The 19,019-nt window shown below is 39.9% G+C and overlaps 1 protein-coding gene across 9 annotated transcripts in view; it reads right to left on the reverse strand.

The window, feature by feature from the left end:
• Nucleotides 1–443: 443 nt before the first annotated feature.
• SERAC1 (serine active site containing 1) overlaps nt 444–19,019 on the reverse strand; it is a 51,573-nt gene continuing 32,997 nt past the window's right edge. For 5 of the 9 annotated variants that reach the window (XM_081530141.1, XM_081530143.1, XM_081530140.1 and 2 more), the window contains 8 exons: nt 17,959–18,121; nt 11,881–12,031; nt 10,571–10,712; nt 9,459–9,553; nt 7,809–7,906; nt 6,411–6,593; nt 5,182–5,325; nt 444–3,531 (listed from right to left, as the gene is read on the reverse strand). In XM_081530141.1, the coding sequence (XP_081386267.1) occupies nt 3,395–3,531; nt 5,182–5,325; nt 6,411–6,593; nt 7,809–7,906; nt 9,459–9,553; nt 10,571–10,712; nt 11,881–12,031; nt 17,959–18,121 (1,113 nt within the window). In that variant the 3' untranslated portion in view covers nt 444–3,394. The remainder of the gene's footprint in view (nt 3,532–5,181; nt 5,326–6,410; nt 6,594–7,808; nt 7,907–9,458; nt 9,554–10,570; nt 10,713–11,880; nt 12,032–17,958; nt 18,122–19,019) is intronic. The other 4 variants (XM_081530146.1, XM_081530147.1, XM_081530144.1 and 1 more) reach the window with 1 other exon arrangement.

Here is a 19,019-nt window from a genome sequence, read left to right on the forward strand (position 1 = left end):
TTCAATCCCTGGGTCAGGAAGATCCCCTAGAGAAGGAAATGGCTACCTACTCCAATATTCTTGCTTGAGAAATCCCATGGACAGAGGAGTCTGGCAGGTTACAGTCCATGAGGCCACAGAGTCGGACACAACTGAGCACACATTCTTATATAAAGCAACACTTGGTGCATAAGTAGTCAAAACATGTTCACTGAATTACAGTTCTATTTTATCACTAGGATGAAGAACCAATTAGGCCAAATGTGAACATCAGAATCAGAGACTGGGCAATAGAAGTGCAAAAGGAATCTGGGACCTTTGGAATAGAGAGGACAGCATCTGATAATAATCCTATGTGGGGAGGAGAAGTCAATTGAAAAAGGTCCTGCTTCAATGAAACGTAATGAACTGTCTGAAACAGGAACAGGAGAGATGGACTCGATGGAGAATAAACAATCAAATTCTTAGGAGCTTTCAAAGTGTTAATTTTTTAATTAAAAGTTAATTTATTGAACATGTTTAAATTTTTTTCATGGACATAATTTTTATACCAAATGTCAATAAAAACCGAACATTAACATATTAAATACTACAAAGATGTGAAAATTCAGGAGGGTATCCCTAAAACTCAAATTTTTAGGAATTAGAAGTCATTTGAGGGGCATCGTAAATTATGAACCAAGTTCAAGAGAGAGACATTACTGTATTACCGTGTTGCCTTTCTCAACAGGAAGTCTGCCAGCACCCAACACCACGGGCGTGCCCACTGAGCTGAGGGCTGCGTCCTCCACTATATTCCGGCTGTCAGTGTAACCCCGGGTGAATGGTTGAGCCAGCATCGAGAAAGGTATCCTGAGACTCCATGAGCAGTCTCTTTCTGTGGTGACATTTACACACTGGAGGAAAGGGGACTCTGCCCTCGACTTTTAGGGTTGACAGTGAAACCAGAAAGAAGGGGTTATAGGTGAGAATAACTAGTTTTTCATTGTCATCGGAATTGTATTTACAGCTTGCTTTCAGTAGTCTGCTCTCTAACACACCTGTATTCTGTTTATTTCCTGCTGGATAAGTCATTTAAAGTGACTTTTCACATGAGGGTAAGGTAGTAGAAAACTTCACCTGAAATCCTTTTCCAGAAAGGATATTTAAACAAGGCTGATTGAACTAGAACCATTTTATTGATGGTCTAAGTTTAGAACTGTTTCAAACATGTATGTTTTCATACGTTGTGTTCTTAAAAGTTTTTCAGGTGATGATTATTTAAAAATTATTGACTTAAATCTCACAAGACTGAAGTAAATCTGTGTATATCATATCCACTTCATAAAAAGAATAAACAGAAATGGTGGCTTGCCTGAGAAACTATAGTAATTCGTAAGTATACTGGATCTCTCTCCTAGACCTTATTTTTAAAGCACAGGTATAATAGCTATATCGAGATTTTTATGGAGTTTCATTCTATTACTCCATGTCAATGAACAGATGTTCCAACCATGGTTTATCTGCCATGGTTCATGGAAAACAGAAAAAAAAAAATGAACCAAACATACCTACACCTCTACCCTGTGATCCCATTAGCTAGTTTATTGCTGACAGCTAACCAGCACATTCTCTGTAGCAGGATAAGAAGATAAGTCACTTGTTAGGTCGTTGCATAATTAAACAATTAGATGTTGTTAGGGTTTATGGATGACCCCAGTTTACCTTCAGATGCTGTACTTGTTTTAGCTTTTGACTATCCCATTCTACAAATGGCCATCATTTTCAAAATGGTAAACATAAGCTTAACATGACTTAGCAATTCCACTCCTAGTATATACCCAAGAGAATGTAAAATATCTCCACAAAAAAAACTTGTATATGAATGTTCACAGCAGCATTATTCATAATAGCCCCAACATGGAAAGGACCTAAATGTCCATCAACTGATGAATGAGTAAACAAATGTGGTAAATCCATGCAATAGAATATTATTTGCCATAAAAAAACAAAGTACTACATATATGCATGTTATATCATGGGTGAGACTTAAAAACACTATGCTCAAAGAAAGAAGCTAGGGGCTCCCCCAGTAGTCCGGTGGCTAAGACACTGTGCTCCCATTGCAAGGGGCCCAGGTTCGATCCCTGGTCAGGGAACTAGATCCCACGTGTCTCAACTGAAGATGCTACATACCACAACTAAAACAAATACATAAACAAATGTTAAAAAAAAAAAAAGAAAGAAGCTAGCGTAGACGGCCACATAAGATTCCATTCCATTGTAAGATTCCATGTATATGAAATGTCCATAACAGACAAATCCATAGAGACCAAAAGATCAGTGTTTGTTTATCAGGGGTTGGGGGGAGAGCAGAGGAAGAGTGGTTGCTGGTGAGTATGGGGTTATTTGGGGGGATGATGAAATGTTCTGCAATTATATAGTGGTCATGGTCACACAACTCGGTAACTACACCAAAAATCCATGAGCTGTACGTTTAAAACAGTGAATTTTATGGTATGGGAATTATTTTTTAATAATTATTTTTCAATTATTTTTCAAAAAGTCATCAATATGATTTCCTATTTCTCACATGCTGGAGACAATTAATACCACTTCCAAATGAGCAAGAAGGAAAGGTATACTTTATTTTGCTAAAATGAATCTGAGAATCTTGATACTAACTATTGCTAATATGTGTATTGGCTTAGAATAGTTTTATTTCACACTCTGATCAGTAATGGATTTATTCTTCTTATCTGAGAAAAAAGTATAGGGAGCTACAGTCTGGAAGGAATTATTATAGGCTAGAACTCTTTGAAAAAGAAAAATACTTGTTCTCAGCAATATGAAAATGAAAACTTACCAGGAACTGACCCATGGATGACAAGAGGTATAACAAAGCCAACACGTTAGACAAAGGTTTACACTGACAAGGTTTTAAAAATTTACAGCACATGGAAACCCAGACCCAAAACAGAGTCTTGAAGGTTCTAGTTCCTTCTCTCTCCACTTTAGGTTCCCTGCAAGCGGCATTTCTATGGTAAGCTGGTGATGGCTCTCCGTGCAGAAGTCATCCGTGCTGCTCCCAGCATGAGCTGGGGGCAGCCACAGATGGCAAAAGTCACAGGTCACATGCTCTGTAGCCATAGCAGCTTGCTCCCTATCACCAGGGACAATGCTGCACAAAATAAACTAGCACACAGGAAGTTTGTTTTTTTTTTTTAACTGAAAACAGTCCAGTCTAGCCCTCCCTTCATTCTTGATTGCCACTTTTATGTATGTGTTTTACAGAACGGTAGTCTGTTGCCTGCAACATACTCCAAGACACCTGGATGCCACAATGACTATGTCTGCATGATTGCGTAGAGCTTAAAAAAAAGAACAGCATGTTTCTTGCACTGTGTTCACGTATGAAAAGGGAAGAAGACGGCTGTCAGTTTTCCAGGTCTTTGGCTAAAGTGTCACGGATGAATTGTAAGGTACGCTGGTACAAAAAAGCATCCTTTTTCTTTGGCTTACAAATGTTCAGATGATTAACGTCCACAGGAATTAGATCTCCAAGGCCTAAATCTAAAAAAAACAGAAATGTCAATAAAGTCTAGGTAAAAATATAAGCTGCCCCCGTCAACAAGGAAAGAGACCAGATGGGTAGATGTAAATGTCAAGTTGGTTGTGACAGAGATCTCTAAAAGATAAAGGAACTTCAAGTTTGACTCTAGCTAAACTGTATGTGACTAATCATGAGAGGACGGAGTCTCGGGAGGTGCCATTATAATTCTATGCTTTTCTCATAAATTCTGCATATGTGTGCATTGCCTACTTCCTGATCTAATAGTGAACTGTGCCTGAGCACTGTCATCTTCAAAACCTTTATACACTGCAGGCTATTACTAAGTTATCCCACACTACTATGAACCACTTCTTTTTCTAGAGTTAATATGAGAAACTCAGTAGTGAGCTCCCTTGCCCTGATGAAAAGAATGGGAATGTCTCACATGGAATCCTTTCTATACCCAGACCCTCCATGCTCACTCTACCAGGAAAGGAGATGACACGGTGCTTGGGAGACCTGGGTGAGTTTTTGATGTTTCAGCCTAGCCAAGTGCACCGAGATGGGAGCGCCAGGGGGTACTAGTGAGGCCAGCCTGGTGAGGAAGTGCAGGTGGAGGTTATGAAGGAAGACCGGCCACCTGGTGACACAGAAGAAGGGGTGGACAGAATTATAGCAAGGTTATGTCACTGCCAGCAGCTGGTCCACTATACTAATTCTGCTTTAAGCTTCCAAAGTCATCATAAAAGACTAAAAAAAAAAACCACTGTTCTTTGAACTCTTCAGGTTCTTCAGCTACCAAACAGCAACCCCTCACCTTACGGCATATTACTTTAAAGTAAAAGTAATATGGTTCCACTACACGGTATCAAGCCTTTTTCATTTTATTTAAATAACTAACGCAGCAGGACAGAAGGACCATCGGCAGGCGCTCTGGATACGCTCCATGCCTGGCTGCCCGGAGCCCCCAGTGGCACCAGGACAGCACTTGACTCAGCCTCTGAGGTGATCAGAAAAGAGTCTGATGAGCAAACTCAAGAGTTAGGTGGGTGAGAGGAAAGCATTTCAGGGCGTGGAGTGTCCACGCTGTTTACTATGCACAGAGGAACAGAGGAGGCTGCAAGCAGAACTGAGATTTGAGCCCTGCCTGCAAGGAGCCTACATTGGCTATTGGAGCAGGTACTGGCCATGTCCCTCATCCCAGGAGCAGGAAGAGACTGAACTCTTAACACTAGTTTTTTTCCTTCCAAATCTTTGTTGCTTGAATATTCCCCATACACCCTCCATTTATTTACTAAGCACCCACACCTTTAGTAGATTTAAAGGTTCCTGCAGGTGGCTATCAGTCTGTTAAATGAAATACTCCTTTTAATCGGGCTGATAGAAAAGTTCTGGATTCTTACCTTAAGGCAGCAGCTTTCAGTGTGGACGCTAACACAGTGTTAGCCAGTTAACCTGTGCCATCTAATCAGTTAAATCAAAGAGGGGAGCAGGAAATGCCAAGGTTAAATGTTTGCCAAGAAATTTTAATCTGTGGCTTAACAGAGTAACAGAATCTAAATCTTCATAAAGCAGTCTTCTAAAACTGAGAAACTGAATCTAAAAGCTGACGTTTATGATGACCACCAACCAGGAATCTAAGGTCAAGTAAGTTTCAAAAGAGTGAATACCTGCCGATTCCAGGGGCACCACATGGAGTTTAATCATGCTACCAATGTAGGTCGGTAGTGTTTCTACAAAACTCAGCACCTGGAAGTTTTTGTCTTTTGCAAACTCCAGAAAGTCATCCTGTAGTGTTTTAAGGGCGGGAGAATCTGTAGAATTATAGAGAACGAGAACGTAACAAGTCCTGTTTATCTAATTCATAATAAAATGCAGCAACCTTGCGAATTTGGGGAGGAAACTAGGGTTCTGATTCAAGATAGTGGCTTATTTTCTTTACTTCCTAAGAAGGCATGAAGATGAGAATAAAGGGCTAAAACCACGCGAGAACTGAGGAGCCGGCAGCAGCGGTAGAAGTTTCTCATGTTACCGGCTGACAGGAAGCATTGCCCAGGGCAGTGTGGTATGTAGGACGGACGGTCCCGCAGTGTGCTGGCTGACACGCCCACGTGCATCCTGAAACACCTCTCACCAGCAGAGCCTGTGTGTAATCCCAGAGCACCTGTCCCTGCCCGTACCCCATCCAAAAGGACGATGGCATATTAAGGCTCAATCCAGGGGTCCCAAAACTCTGATGAGCAGGTGTTCCAGAGAGAAGATGCTCATTAACCCAAAATAAATACAGTGCCTTATAGTTAATATGGTGAATATCTTTAAAGCTCATGTATATTTTAACAGTTGATTTTCCAAACCTGTGGGAAAAAACAGTTCACTGGTAATTTGGAATAATACTTAAAGCAGAACATTATGTATCTTTTAAAAGTGTAAATATTTAAGATAGTATTAAAATTGTTGTATTTCTTGAGAAAATAATGTGTGCTAAAAAAATGTGCTAAGTCGCTTTAGTGGTATCCAACTCTTTGAGACCCTAATGATCACAGCCCTTCAGGCTCCTCTGTCCGTGGGATTCTCCAGGCAAGAACACTGGAGTGGGTTGTCATTTCCTTCTCTAGGGCATCTTTCTGACCCAGGGATCTAACCCATGGTTCTTATGTCTTCTGCACTGGCAGGTGGGTTCTTCACTACTAGCACCACCTAAGAAAATAATGGCTATGAAGAAAAAGGGACAGTATCAAAAAAAAATTAACCCCAAACTAAAAGTTTTCCATGATAGTCGTAACACAATATAGAAACAGTAAAATGAGGTAATACGGTCAAGTTAGAAACTGTCTTCCTCCTTCTCCTGTATACCTGGTGTTAATACAATGCCAATTTCCTTTTGAAAGAAAAGAATTACCTTTGCTGAGTTCTTTGACTTCCAAAGAGGGAAAGAGAAGATAGCGAATATTAACAGAGTATTCAGCCAGATGGGATCCATGATGAGGGACGCTATAAAAAATTATTCCTCTGGTATTATTTATAATAGTACTCATTTCTGGCTTCTTCGAGGCTTCCAACAGCATCTTTTTGACAAGAAGACCTAGTCATAGAGAAGGAAAAAAAAATGTGTAAGCTAGTTTCCTTCACTTTATTGTTTTTTTAAAAAAGGCAAACAAGAATACAGAAAGAGATGCTTTCTTTAAAAAGTTGAAACAATTATTCTCTGTAGTCCAACAAACAAGGCCTTAAAATATTAACACTTAGTCATGCTCCTAAGCCTGTAAAATATGTACGACAAGGCTGCAAACAGGTGAGATTCTAGAAACTCGTTTGTAAGGCAGCTCTTACTTCAGAGGATGCCCTCTCCCAGAAAAGAAGGTCAGGCATTGCACGTTGAGTGCCCATCAAGGAGGTGAGTATGCACGGCCAGCCCCCCGCCCCAACCCACAGTAGCCCACTAACCACCACTCCATTAAGACAGTACTAATATTAAAAAACACAGACTCTCGTATTGTGGAGAAAACAAAGCTGCTGTGGGAGAATGCACCTTCTTTTCTGTCCCCCAACCTGGTCTTGGAGCTGACAGAGAAACCCAAGGTAACATGGAGGGTGACAGTGGGTCTCAGAGGATACAAAGTGTTACCTCCACCTTTTGGCCCAAAGCCCAGTCACAGAGCCAGCAATCCTGAGCATTTCATCAGATAAACTAGGCCAGGAGCTGCACAATGGCCCTCTGCGAGGTAGATGGTGAAAACTTAGAACTGGATTGGGGGAGAGGGTTGGGAGAAGCAGATGTGGCTAGCAAGCAAGCATGAGGACCAAAGAGCCGACCTCTGCGATCACACCGCCATCGCGGGCTCCAGCCAGGGGAAAGCAGGCCGGAAGGGGGCTGGGAACTGTGGGCACCAGAGCAACGACGGACTCTCAACGATGGTTGAGAAGCAGGGAAGAAGGGGGGGGCCCTGGGACCAGCCATGCGTGCTGAGCGATATTTACAAGTCGGGCTTATACACGCCATGGACAGCTTCTGATATTTACTCATTATCATGCTTAATGCCTCATGAAAGCATTAAGTGGCAAACTCATTTGCTTCTTTTTATTTTCTCATTTTCTTTTTATATGATCTGTTACTAGTCGTCCCTCTCTAGAAAAACAAATAGCATGGAAGGACAGTAGTCATTTTAAACCTCCAAGCTATCGCCAGAAACATTAATTCAGGGGGAAAGGGGCTACCATTACATAGCTGCAGAAACTTTGGTTAGATCGGCAGTTGACAACTCACAGTACTGACTTGGCAACAGTGAAACATACTTACCTCCCATGCTGTGTGACACCCATATCACTGGCCTGTCCCCAACACCAGCAGCTCTGAGCTTCCTCAGAAGTTCGTTGCTCCTGAATGCGATGGACTTTCTGAACAAAATGAGAACAGTAGGCATGACAGGATGCTGTCGCTCTCCTCCACCCCCAAATTTTGCTGTCCACGTTTTAAAGCAAGATCCTTTGTTTACTGGACCAATTCTACAGGCTACGTTTTGGAGTCAGGAATACCTCCATTCTCTCGGGCTGACTCCTGCAGTTGCTTATTCCCCTTTTCTAACTCAGTCACACTGGCATAAGTGGAAATATTTACTAAACAAGCACTGTTTAGGCATCTAACATGTATCTGGCAATTTTAAGGGGTCAAACCACCCCCCACCCGTGCCTTAGACTGTGCGTCCCCCTCTCGGTATGTGCCCTCACTGGAGACCATGCAGTCCCTTGTGAGTTCACCTGTGGAGTCAGTTCTCATTGCTGTTTAGTTCTAATTGTATTTATATTACAAACACTAAGCTTCCATCATTTTGGTTATATTCTTTAGAAACACCACAAAGCTAATCAGAATTGAAGCATTCAAATACATATTTTCAAACTAGAAGGGAACTTTAAAGCTGTCCGGTCTGGTAGTTTTAAACTGTGTATCTGGAGAATCCTTTCTTTAAGTAAAGGTTTATGAGCGCTCATCCGGATTAAGTGGGGAGGGAGCCCTGTGGACTTGCCCTCTGACCCCTAGGCACCATTCCTCCAGCACCTGGGTGCCAGGGATCATTCAGAGATAACAGTTTGAGAACACTGATCAGACCAAACCCCTCCATTTGCAGATCAAACTTCCCAGACCAGTGAAATGACCTAAAGTGGCTGGTGAGTCAAAAGCAGAATTGACTACAGTCTGGCTCCTAAAGCCCGGAAGTCGCGCGCTGTCTCCTGTAGCTACACTTGGCACATACGACGTACAAGTGACAGAAGGCGCCTACACGGCCCGGCACCTCTCTCGGCTGCCTTTGGGTGGTGTGCTTGGGAACACACAAGCCAAAAGCCTCGTGTTTACTTCCAGGAGTTAGGGAGACTGTGCTCTGAATCCATGGTCCTTACTCAGTTCAGTTCAGTCGCTCAGTCATATCTGACTCTTTGCGACCCCATGGACTGCAGCACGCCAGGCCTCCCTGTCCATCACCAACTCCCAGAGCTTACTCAAACTCATGTCCATTCAGTCGGTGATGCCATCCAACCATCTCATCCTCTGTCACCCTTTCTCTTCCCACCTTCAATCTTTCCCAGCATCAGGGTCTTTTCCAATGAGTCAGTTCTTCGCATCAGGTGGCCAAAGTATTGGAGTTTCAGCTTTAGCATCAGTCCTTCCAACGAATATTCAGGACTGATTTTCTTTAGGATGGACTGGTTGGATCTCCTTGCTGTCCAAGGGACTCTCAAGAGTGGTTCTTACTATGAGAAGAGTTTTAAGTGAACCATGTTAGGAACCCAACAGTAATACTCTAAACCTTTGGTAGTTTTATTACTTATAGCTAACTCTCTCTAGACGGAAGAAGGAAAAGGTTAAGAAGAAAATCCTGGCTGTGACATCAAAGACAAAGCTCCCCTCCCTCCCGGAGGGCCAGCTGTGGCCCAGCCCCTCCCCCTCTGTTACCTTTCTGTTGGGCACCTGGCTCTCCAGTCGCTGAGGCTGGTGTCATACTCCACAGATATTATTCGGAGAGCAGGACAGTCTCTTGCTAACCATGACTATGTAAAATAAAAGGTACAAAAGGAAAAATATTAATTTCCACTGTCCCACTTACTTCTTAGCAACTGAAATTCGTAACTAAAGGACCCTTGTAATATTGACAGCTAGTAAAAGATTGCACTGGAGTCAAGTGTAAAGGTGATCAGAAAAATAATTGCAGCATTTTATCTTTATATCACTGCTCACAAGGTGATATCAGTATTTACAGCATAAGGTCTATGTAGGTGTTAAGAGTATGCTCAATTTTAATCTGCTATAGACAAAAGCAGGGCCTGTTTTTGGAGTCTAGATCAAATGGGCTTTTTGAAAGCATTTAATAGAAAGCTACGATCTCAGGACAGACAGAGCAGAGTGACGGAGGTTAGAGATCTGATCTGAGAACTCAGAGATACTGATTAGAGTCACAATCCTGTCTCCATGAACACAAGGTTTATCTTTGTCTCCATGTTCCAATGTCACCAGAGAGAGGGTGCCAACCATTCTTTCTGCTGATAAGCCCTCGTGAAGGTGAAGAAGCAGCAGTGGAACAAAGCCCCAGAAACTATAAATATTTACAGCATCAATTTTCACCAAGCTTTAGATAAATTTCATTCAGTAAATTCATCCCACCATTTAGGCTCTTTAGGAGAAATAATGTCAAAGAAATCCAAAGCAAAATTACTTCTTCAAAGTCTTTCTATTATTATAATTATTAAAATCACAGAACTAGTCAACTGTCATTAATATATTATTTACTGAATTATATTTTTAGTGCGAGTGAACTATTACTGGCCCTTACTCCTGTTTTTTTTTTTACTTAATACACTGTGTCATAGCATGTACCCAACATTATACAACAGAGTGACAAGCCCAGCTGTTCGTGTAACATACTGTAGGTGTCTCTAAGGGAAAGGAAATCTGCATGGAAAAAAATCCCAGTAGGAGGAGAAAAACAAGTCATAATGAGGACCCAAAGGCTGGTGGCACAGCAGTGTGTCAGGATACAGGTGGCCGGCTGGAGGCGGCTGCTTCCTTACCTTGGGCCAACACATTGTATACTTGGTTTCATCTTCTGAGACCTTTTCAGTTAAATCCTGATCATTGTCCTGCTGGCGCCACGTTTTGAATGCTGCTCCCATAAGGCCATGAATAAAAAGGACATCTGCTTTAATGGGCTGACTAATAGGGGGGAGAGAGTTTTGAAAAGAAGCAGAAAAAAATGCGTTATTACTTTGATAGGAATCTACACAGCACTCTCTGGATGCTGCTTAGCAGGTTTATATGACACCAAATCAGCTTAATTAAGACAAGCTTTATAAGCACAGGTTGGCTGAGGAACCCTAAAAGAGTTTTGGCAAAGACATATGGCACCTGCTCACTGCTGTCTCTATAAGGATGGAGACACAGCTGGCCAGGCAGACCAACCAAATCAACTGTAATGCACTTAGAGATCAATGAAGTGACATGTCATAGATTACCCTCCAAAGAATTCCATGAGAACATTACACAAATCAATAAAAATATTTAAGACATTAAATAATATGCTAATGTAGTTTCAAACTCAGTGTGCATGAAAGAGATTGTATCAAAGGAAGTGATGTTTATCAGAAACAAAGCAAATGAGATTTTAAAGTAACTTTATTCTCTCTTTGTATATGACATTTAAAAAATTACAATAGCATATTACTTGCAAGCTGTTTAAATGAGAATTAACCAGGCCATCTATTTTTCAAGCTGAAAAGAAGTGCTTGCTATTTTCTGAGGTATTATTTTAAAGTGTCTGACAAAAATCCAAGATATGTGTAATTTTTTTGTTGTGGTCCTTTTTATATTTATTGTCTTAGTGATGATACAGCTGGAAATAGTGACCAGAAATAACAATAGGAAGGAGCATGAGTCAAATGTATTATTACAGCTCATTCTGTCAGCTACAAGCCTTTATACTTCACCTAAGCTTTCTCCAGTCCCTTGAGTTCTAGGCCCAGGCTCATTTGGTGCCTGCATATAATAATGTCCTAGTCCCTTTTCATCCAGGTCAGCCTCTACAACCCTAATCAGTCAATAACTTACAACTACATGTAAAAATGTAATAAAACAACGACGAAATAGGCATCACAAGTGAGACACGTTATCAAAGGTGAATGCAGTCTTCCTAAAGGTAAGCTCTTGGTAGAGAATAACCCTGGTAACTTAGCTGGTTCCCGCTCTTTGGTGATGGCAGACTGTTTGGGTAAATGAGGTATCTGATGATTCGTACGGGATTTCACTGGTCTACATGGTGCAGGAGGCAGTTAGAACGCGAAGCTCTCCAGGCCCCCCGTCCCCTGTGGACGCTGGGCCTTCCTACCTGGTGCGGTACTGTGGGTGCAGCACGTACACGCCGTCCTGGTACTTGTCTCGCACAGTCTCTCGGTCTAGGTTGGCCAGCGTTCTGGCGGCATGGGAGGCCTCCATGATGTGCTGAGACTTGACTGCTTCTGCCAGTATGGACACCCAGCCTGGTGAAGAGAACGTACTCCCTAAATACCAGCCCGCATCGCTCTCAGACTGTTGAGAGGTTTCAGGCTAAAAAGGACGGGAGGGAGGCAAACCTCTGCATCTGTCTTCGAGGCAAAGCCCAACCACCCCAATTCAATTCTTCCTTAAGACCCTCTGGGTCCCACAACACAATGCCATGATGTCCCCAGCCATTTTTTTTTTCATTTAGAAAATGTAACAAAAGTTGTAATTACTAGGGATGAGGTCATAAACGGTAAGAAAAGGTCCTATTTTGCTTTAGCAACAATTATTAAATTCAGTGAGTTAATACTAGTTATTTCATTCTGATTGGCAGTCAGATTAGCAGGCCTTAATATCCATGAGGAAGTTGTTTCTTAATTATGAACTTGTTAAGACCTGAAGTTCAGAGGAAAAAAAATATTTTTTTTAATTGAAGTATAGTTGATTTACAGTGTTGTGTTTATTTCTGTGGTACAGCAAAGTAACCCAGTTATCCCTATATCTATATATTCTTTTTTATATTCTCTTCCTTTATGGTTTATCTCAGGATAGAGTATAGTTCCCTGTGCAATACAGTAGAACCTTGTTGTTTATCTATTCTCTACATAACACTTTGGAAAAACTTTCTTAAAGGTAGACAAAGATACTTTCTGCAGTACTATTTCTTTCTTTTTCATGTTTTTGTTGTTTAAAACTATACTGCTTTATGTACATAAATATGTATGAAAGTTTATGCATGCGTGCACACATCACACACACAAAGCTCTAGAAAGAGGCACCAAACTAACAAATAGTCACTACCTCTTAGGAGGGGAGGCAGTTGGGATTGGGTGGGCTCTGTAAAGGTGGGTTTAATTTTTTACTGTATCTGTGTTCTCCAAAGTATTTACAATGAGAGTCTGTTCATGTATCATTTGATTTAAAATAAAACAAAACATGGGCTTTGAGGTCAGAGAGACTTGGGCATCAAATTTCTGTGCCCTGCTTACTTGCTATGGAGCCTCAGTCAAGTTACTTTGCTCCTTTGACCCAAAGGAAGGTTCTAATAAATTAATCTATATAAAAACTGCCATTACCAAGCCTAGCAGGTGCTCAATAGACAGCAGCTTGTCCTCATGTCTTCCTCCCACTTTCTGTGGCAAAGTGTTGAGAATCACTGTGATGATAGGAGGCCATTATTTAATAATCCAGAAGAAATTTCAGACCCAACAATTCTTTAACAATATTCTAATTTTAAAGAAAACCCCTCTTCAAAATCTGTTGTAGAATGCTTTATAATAATGTTTTAAAATTCTACCTAGAGAGATATACAAGTTTGTTACTGGTATGTACAAAAATATGGCTTCATTTTTAATGGAGTCACAAGAAAGGTAACACAACAGAAAGCATGGTACAAGCCATTTCTACAGCATTTTTCAGTCGACAAAGTATTTTAACAATGCCTGAGATGTTCTACCTTTATAAACCATCAAACGCTCCTTGAGAAACTTGTGTCTTTCTTAAATATTGACTGTTTTTTAATTGTATAACCTCTGAATATATTTTAATTTTAACAATAAAAACAGCATTTAAAGATGAACATCCCACTTTAGCATTCCCATTATTTCCCAATTCCTATTTATATCCTCAGAAGTAACCCAAGTTAAAAGTCTGGTAGATACCCTTCCAAACCTTTTTAAAAATTCAACTACATACCTATAATTTATAGATATATACTGTAGCTCCATATGCTTTTATTTTTGCTAAATGGAATTATACTGTTCCTACTGTCCAGTGACTTGATTTTATACTTTAGCCATGTACACAGATCAAATACGAATAATAAAATTGAATCAGTAATAAATAGTAATAATAATAAACTCACAACAAACAAAAATCCAGGACAAGATGGCTTCACAGGCAAATTCTACCAAACATTTAGAGAAGAGTTAACACCTATCTTCTCAATCTATTCCAAAAAATTGCAGAGAAGGGAATGCTTCTGAACTCATACTACGAGACCACCATCACCCTAATACCAAAACCAGACAAAAATATCACAAAAAAATAAAATCACAGACCAATATCACTGATGAACATAGAAGCAAAAATTCTCAATGAAACGTTAGTAAGCTGAATTCAATGTATAAGAATCATACACCGTGGCTGAGTGTGATTTATCCCAGAGGTGCAAAGATGGTTCTACACATGTAAATCCATCAGTGTGATGCACCACATTAACAAATTAAAAATTGTGAATTACTATGTTGTATACAAACTTATGTAACATTGTACATCAACTATACCTCAATAAAAGTACACTAAAAAACAGAAAGGGAAAGCACAGAGAAAAAAATTTTTGGAAAGATATGGACAGAGCCTCAGTGACCTGTGAACAGAATCAAGAGGTCTAATATACAGACTGAGGTTTCAGGAAGAAAGAGAGAAAAAGGGACAGAAAAAAAATCTAATGATACACTATCTGTAAAGTTTCCAAATTTGATCAAAAACATCAACTCACAGATACAGTCAGCTCAGTGAACTGCCAAGTCAGATAAACATAAAAACAGACTAGATACTTCACAGTCAAACTGCTGAAAATCTTAAAAGAAGGCATAGGAAAAAAAGACACATTTCATATAAGATAACAAATGGACCTAAGAAGAGACTTCTCATCAGACAAGACACACACACCAGCATGGTGACAGGAGCCTGCGCTTGGTGTCTTGGAAACATGCCCCCAAACTGCCGCTCTGTTATCAATAAAAGACTGATGTTCAAAAGAAAAAGGAGAATAGAATGATATTTTTTAAGTGCTGACAGAGAAAAAAAAACACATTATCAATAAAGTATTTTTTATCCATGGAAAATAACCTCTCCCTGGATAATAAAAGTCAAGACATTTTCAGAAAATGAAAGGTGAGAGAATTTATTGCCAATAGACTCAGGTCTTTAGGTTGAAGGGAAATGATATCAGATGCAAATTTAGATAGAAAAGAAGGTAGAGTTCTGGATATAATATGTAAATAAAAACTTTTTTCTTTTACTCTTTAAATATCACTTGACTATTAAAAATAACCACAATATATTGTGATGTCTATGGCCTGTAACATAGTATAGTCTGTAATTATGACAGTACCACAAATGATGGCAGAGGGCATAAAGTGAATTATACTGTTGTGAGACACTCACATTATAAATGAAATGGTATAATATGAATTCAGAATAGACTGTGATAAAAGTTAAAGATACAGTCAATCAAAAAGTACACATTAAATACTGTAAAAAAGCTAAAAGAGAAAGAATAGAATATAAAAAAATACTCAAGTAACCCCCAAATAGTCAATAAAGGAGAAAAAAAGAAACAAAAACCAGAAAGGGGGCAAACTGCAAGACAACAGACATAACCAAACAATATCAATAATTATATTAGAGGCAGACAGACAAAACACTCCAATTAAAGGGGATTATCAAGCTGAACTTGCTTAAGAAGATGCAAGTATGTGATGTCTGTGAAAGATGTACTTATTTTTAGGCACAGCAAAATGAAAGCAAAAGAGAAAAACACAAAAGACATGCAATGCAAACAGCAAGCATTAAAAAAAAAAAAAAAAAGCCAGTTGGCTATTTTAATACCTGATAAAGTAGACTCCAAGAAAAGGAGTATTACCAGTGATAGAGAAATTACTTAATAAAAAAAGGAACAATTCACCAGGAAGAAAAATCTGACAGAACTAAAGGGAGAAACAAGACAAATTTACAATCACAGTTGAAGAATTTAACTTGTCTTGGTAATTGATAAAAACTAAACAAAAGGTCTGGAGAAGATTTGAATAATATAATCAACCAACTTGGTTTAACTGTTACATATTGATATAAAACACTTGACCCAACTACAGAATATTCTTTTGTTTCAAGTGCAAATAGATCATTCACCAAGATAGACCATAAAACAGGTCATCACATAAGTGTCAAATTACCAAAGACTAAAATCATATAGGGTATGTTCTTTGAATGCCTGGAATATTAAACTAGAAATCAGAGACATATGATATCTAGAGAGCCATTAATAGTTGTAAATTATTCCAACACACTTTTAAGTAACCCATGAGACAAAGAAGAAATCATAAGAAGAATTAGAAAATATTTCAAACTGAATGATGAAAATACATACAAAATCTGAGGGATGCAGCTAAAGCAGGTTGTAGGACATTTACAGCTCTAAATACCTATATTAGAAAATAACTAATGACTTAATTGAATTTAATTAGTTATTTAAAATAACTAACAATTTAATGATTTTAAAACATGTCTTCAAATTCTTTTGACCCTGTTCTCATCAAGGGGGGTGGGTCTAAACCCCTTCTAAATCTGCTCCCCTCAAATATGAGTTAGCCTTACTGACTAGCTTTTAATCAATAGATTTGGCAAAAATTACTTCCAGTGCTTGATTTTTTTGTAAAAAGCAAAAGAGCTTATTATACCTGGCTCTTTCTCAGAAAATTTGCCCTTGGAATCCAGCCACCATGCTTTAAGGAAGCCCAAGGTGCCTGCTGAAGGAAGCAAATGCCCCTAGCCCTGGCTGAGCTCCCAGCTGAGAGCCGTGTGAGTGAGCAATCTTCAAAATGTAACCTCCATCCCAGGGCTGAGCTGCCCAGCTGACAGAGCATAGAACCCGTAAAGCCCCTCCCTACTGAACCCTGCTCAAATTTCAGATTTATGCACAAAAGATATGACTGATGTTCTAACCAGTGAGTTTGGGGTGGTTTGATACACAGCAATAGATAACTGAAACAAGAAAAAAGGTTAAAATCACTGATCTAAGTTCCCACCTTAAAAAAAGAAAAAGAGGAACAAATAAAACCAATACAGTGAGTGGTCCTTTATAGGAAAGTCTGTGATCCCTGAATCAGACTTCATTCAGTAAGTTAAAAACTTCTGCTTATCAAGACACTCTTAAAGATAAATTTTAAAAGAAATGGAGAGAGATACAAGATAAAATATAAGTTCATCATTTCTACTAAATATTGCTGAACACATGCATGCATATTTATTGTGTGTGTATGTATGCATTTATTTGTATATATCACCCTGCTTTTTCCACTGAAAGAGCCAAGAAGCAAAGACACCCCAGGAGCAATAAGCACATCTAGCTAGCACCCAACCTTTGTCTCTTAGCAATCAGCCTGCACTAAAAGGAAACAGGAGTCTCTGAAGAAATGAGCCTGGAACATGTTGTTACACCAGCACGTAAGGAATGCCTCCGAAAATGAGGTGGGTACATCAGAGGACACAGGAGCCAGCTGGCTGGGCTCCACTGACCAAAGCTGGGACAATCTGGCATCAAACTACAAAGTACAGTGATAAATTGTAACCCATCAAAAATTAGGAATCCATGTGCCTATACTGATAGGGAGGGAGGGAGGGAGAAGGAAAGGAGGGAGAAGGAAGAAAGGCAGGAGGCAGAGAAGGAAGGGCTCTTGCTTACAGCAAAATACCAAATGCTGAACCATGAATGAGGCAGGGAGCCTGCAGCTGGAAAACCACCATCGTGCAGGCATCATGATGCATCATGACAGAGAACAGAGCAGGCGGGAAATTTCATCCACAGCATCTCCCCACAGGTGGTTTATTAGTTACAAGGTGGGGATATCACCTCTCTTTAGTCTTACTATGCCTCTTGATTACCCAGATCATATCAAAGATGGTCGTCATGGCTGAAACTGCTCTCCTGTGACTGTCTACACACTGATTAGCTTAGGTATGGATTATCCACATGTCTCAAGCAATTCTTTGCCCCTACTAAAATGACATGCTCTAAGGACCCAAAACTAACCCTAAGCAAAGCCTTATGTCTGTTGAGAAATTAGCGTACCACGACGGAGGGGTAGAGGTGGGAGAAGAACAGAGGGCTGGATTCCAAATACTCAGTATGTAAAATTGTTACCTGAGCGAACTATAGTAGAATGAAGATGTTCATTCAAAGCCATATTTCCAAGGATACGCATTATATTTCTCTGTACTTTAGGACAGTCCTTGTGAAGTTGGTACAGCCTCTGCAGTAGTTGCAAGCCTCCATTTGCTTCAATTTTATCACAATGTGTGGGTATCTAGCACAATAAATTAATGAAAGCTCACTTTATGTTGTACAAGTTCACTAACCAGGTGACAGAGCATGCTGGTGGGCAGCCAGGTGGCTCCTGCTCAAGGAAGAGACCCAGGGAGTTCCCCAAACTCTCAACTCAGCTCAAATAAATCAGCCAGCCCCCATCTGTGTGGGAAGTGCTTTAAAAATCACTGAAAAATGAAGGCCACTAGGACTTGTGACATCTTTATTCTTAAAGTTATTCTGCTTAGCTCTTGGTTGGATGGAACCATGATGTCATTATTTCAGAATTGTTTCAATATACATGAATACTTTGATTGGCTTCAAACTACATTAAAGGGTCTTCTCCCCTTGAGAAACCTGCCACCTGATGCCAGGAAATAATCCCCTGTGTAAGTGGCAGATGTTGCTTCTGCCTATGTGAACTCCCAGATACAAAAAAGCAACATCTGTGATCCCACACACGCCCACATCTGGGAGGGGGTGGGGGGTAGGGGTGCTCACCTCAAACTTAAGAGTTGGACATTTTTTTAAAAAAGATAAGGTAAAACTTAGAAAGAAAAGGGGATGTGCATTTTTAATGGAAAAAAGAGATCAAAGAAAGCCAAAGGAAACCTATGGATTAAGGTACGATGACAGAACTGACCCATGACAGTCTGCCACGATCCCCAGGGTGGTCTTGCTCTTTTTCCCAGCACTTAGTTTTATCACTTATGTGACACCATGTCCTGTAGATGCAATGACTTTTCCTCTCTAAATTCTTATTAAATTTCACCACATTTTAAATGCATTTAAAAGTATGCCTTTGGGACATATATCAACTGAGATATGTCATACATTGAGAAGTTTCTGGAAAGGAAAAACTGTTACATTCCATGCACTGGACGTACTACTTCAGATGC

Source organism: Giraffa tippelskirchi, chromosome 9 (assembly GCF_054371585.1).
Source record: "Giraffa tippelskirchi isolate mGirTip1 chromosome 9, T2T-mGirTip1v1.2.pri, whole genome shotgun sequence".
In the NCBI taxonomy this organism is placed as follows: domain Eukaryota; kingdom Metazoa; phylum Chordata; class Mammalia; order Artiodactyla; family Giraffidae; genus Giraffa; species Giraffa tippelskirchi.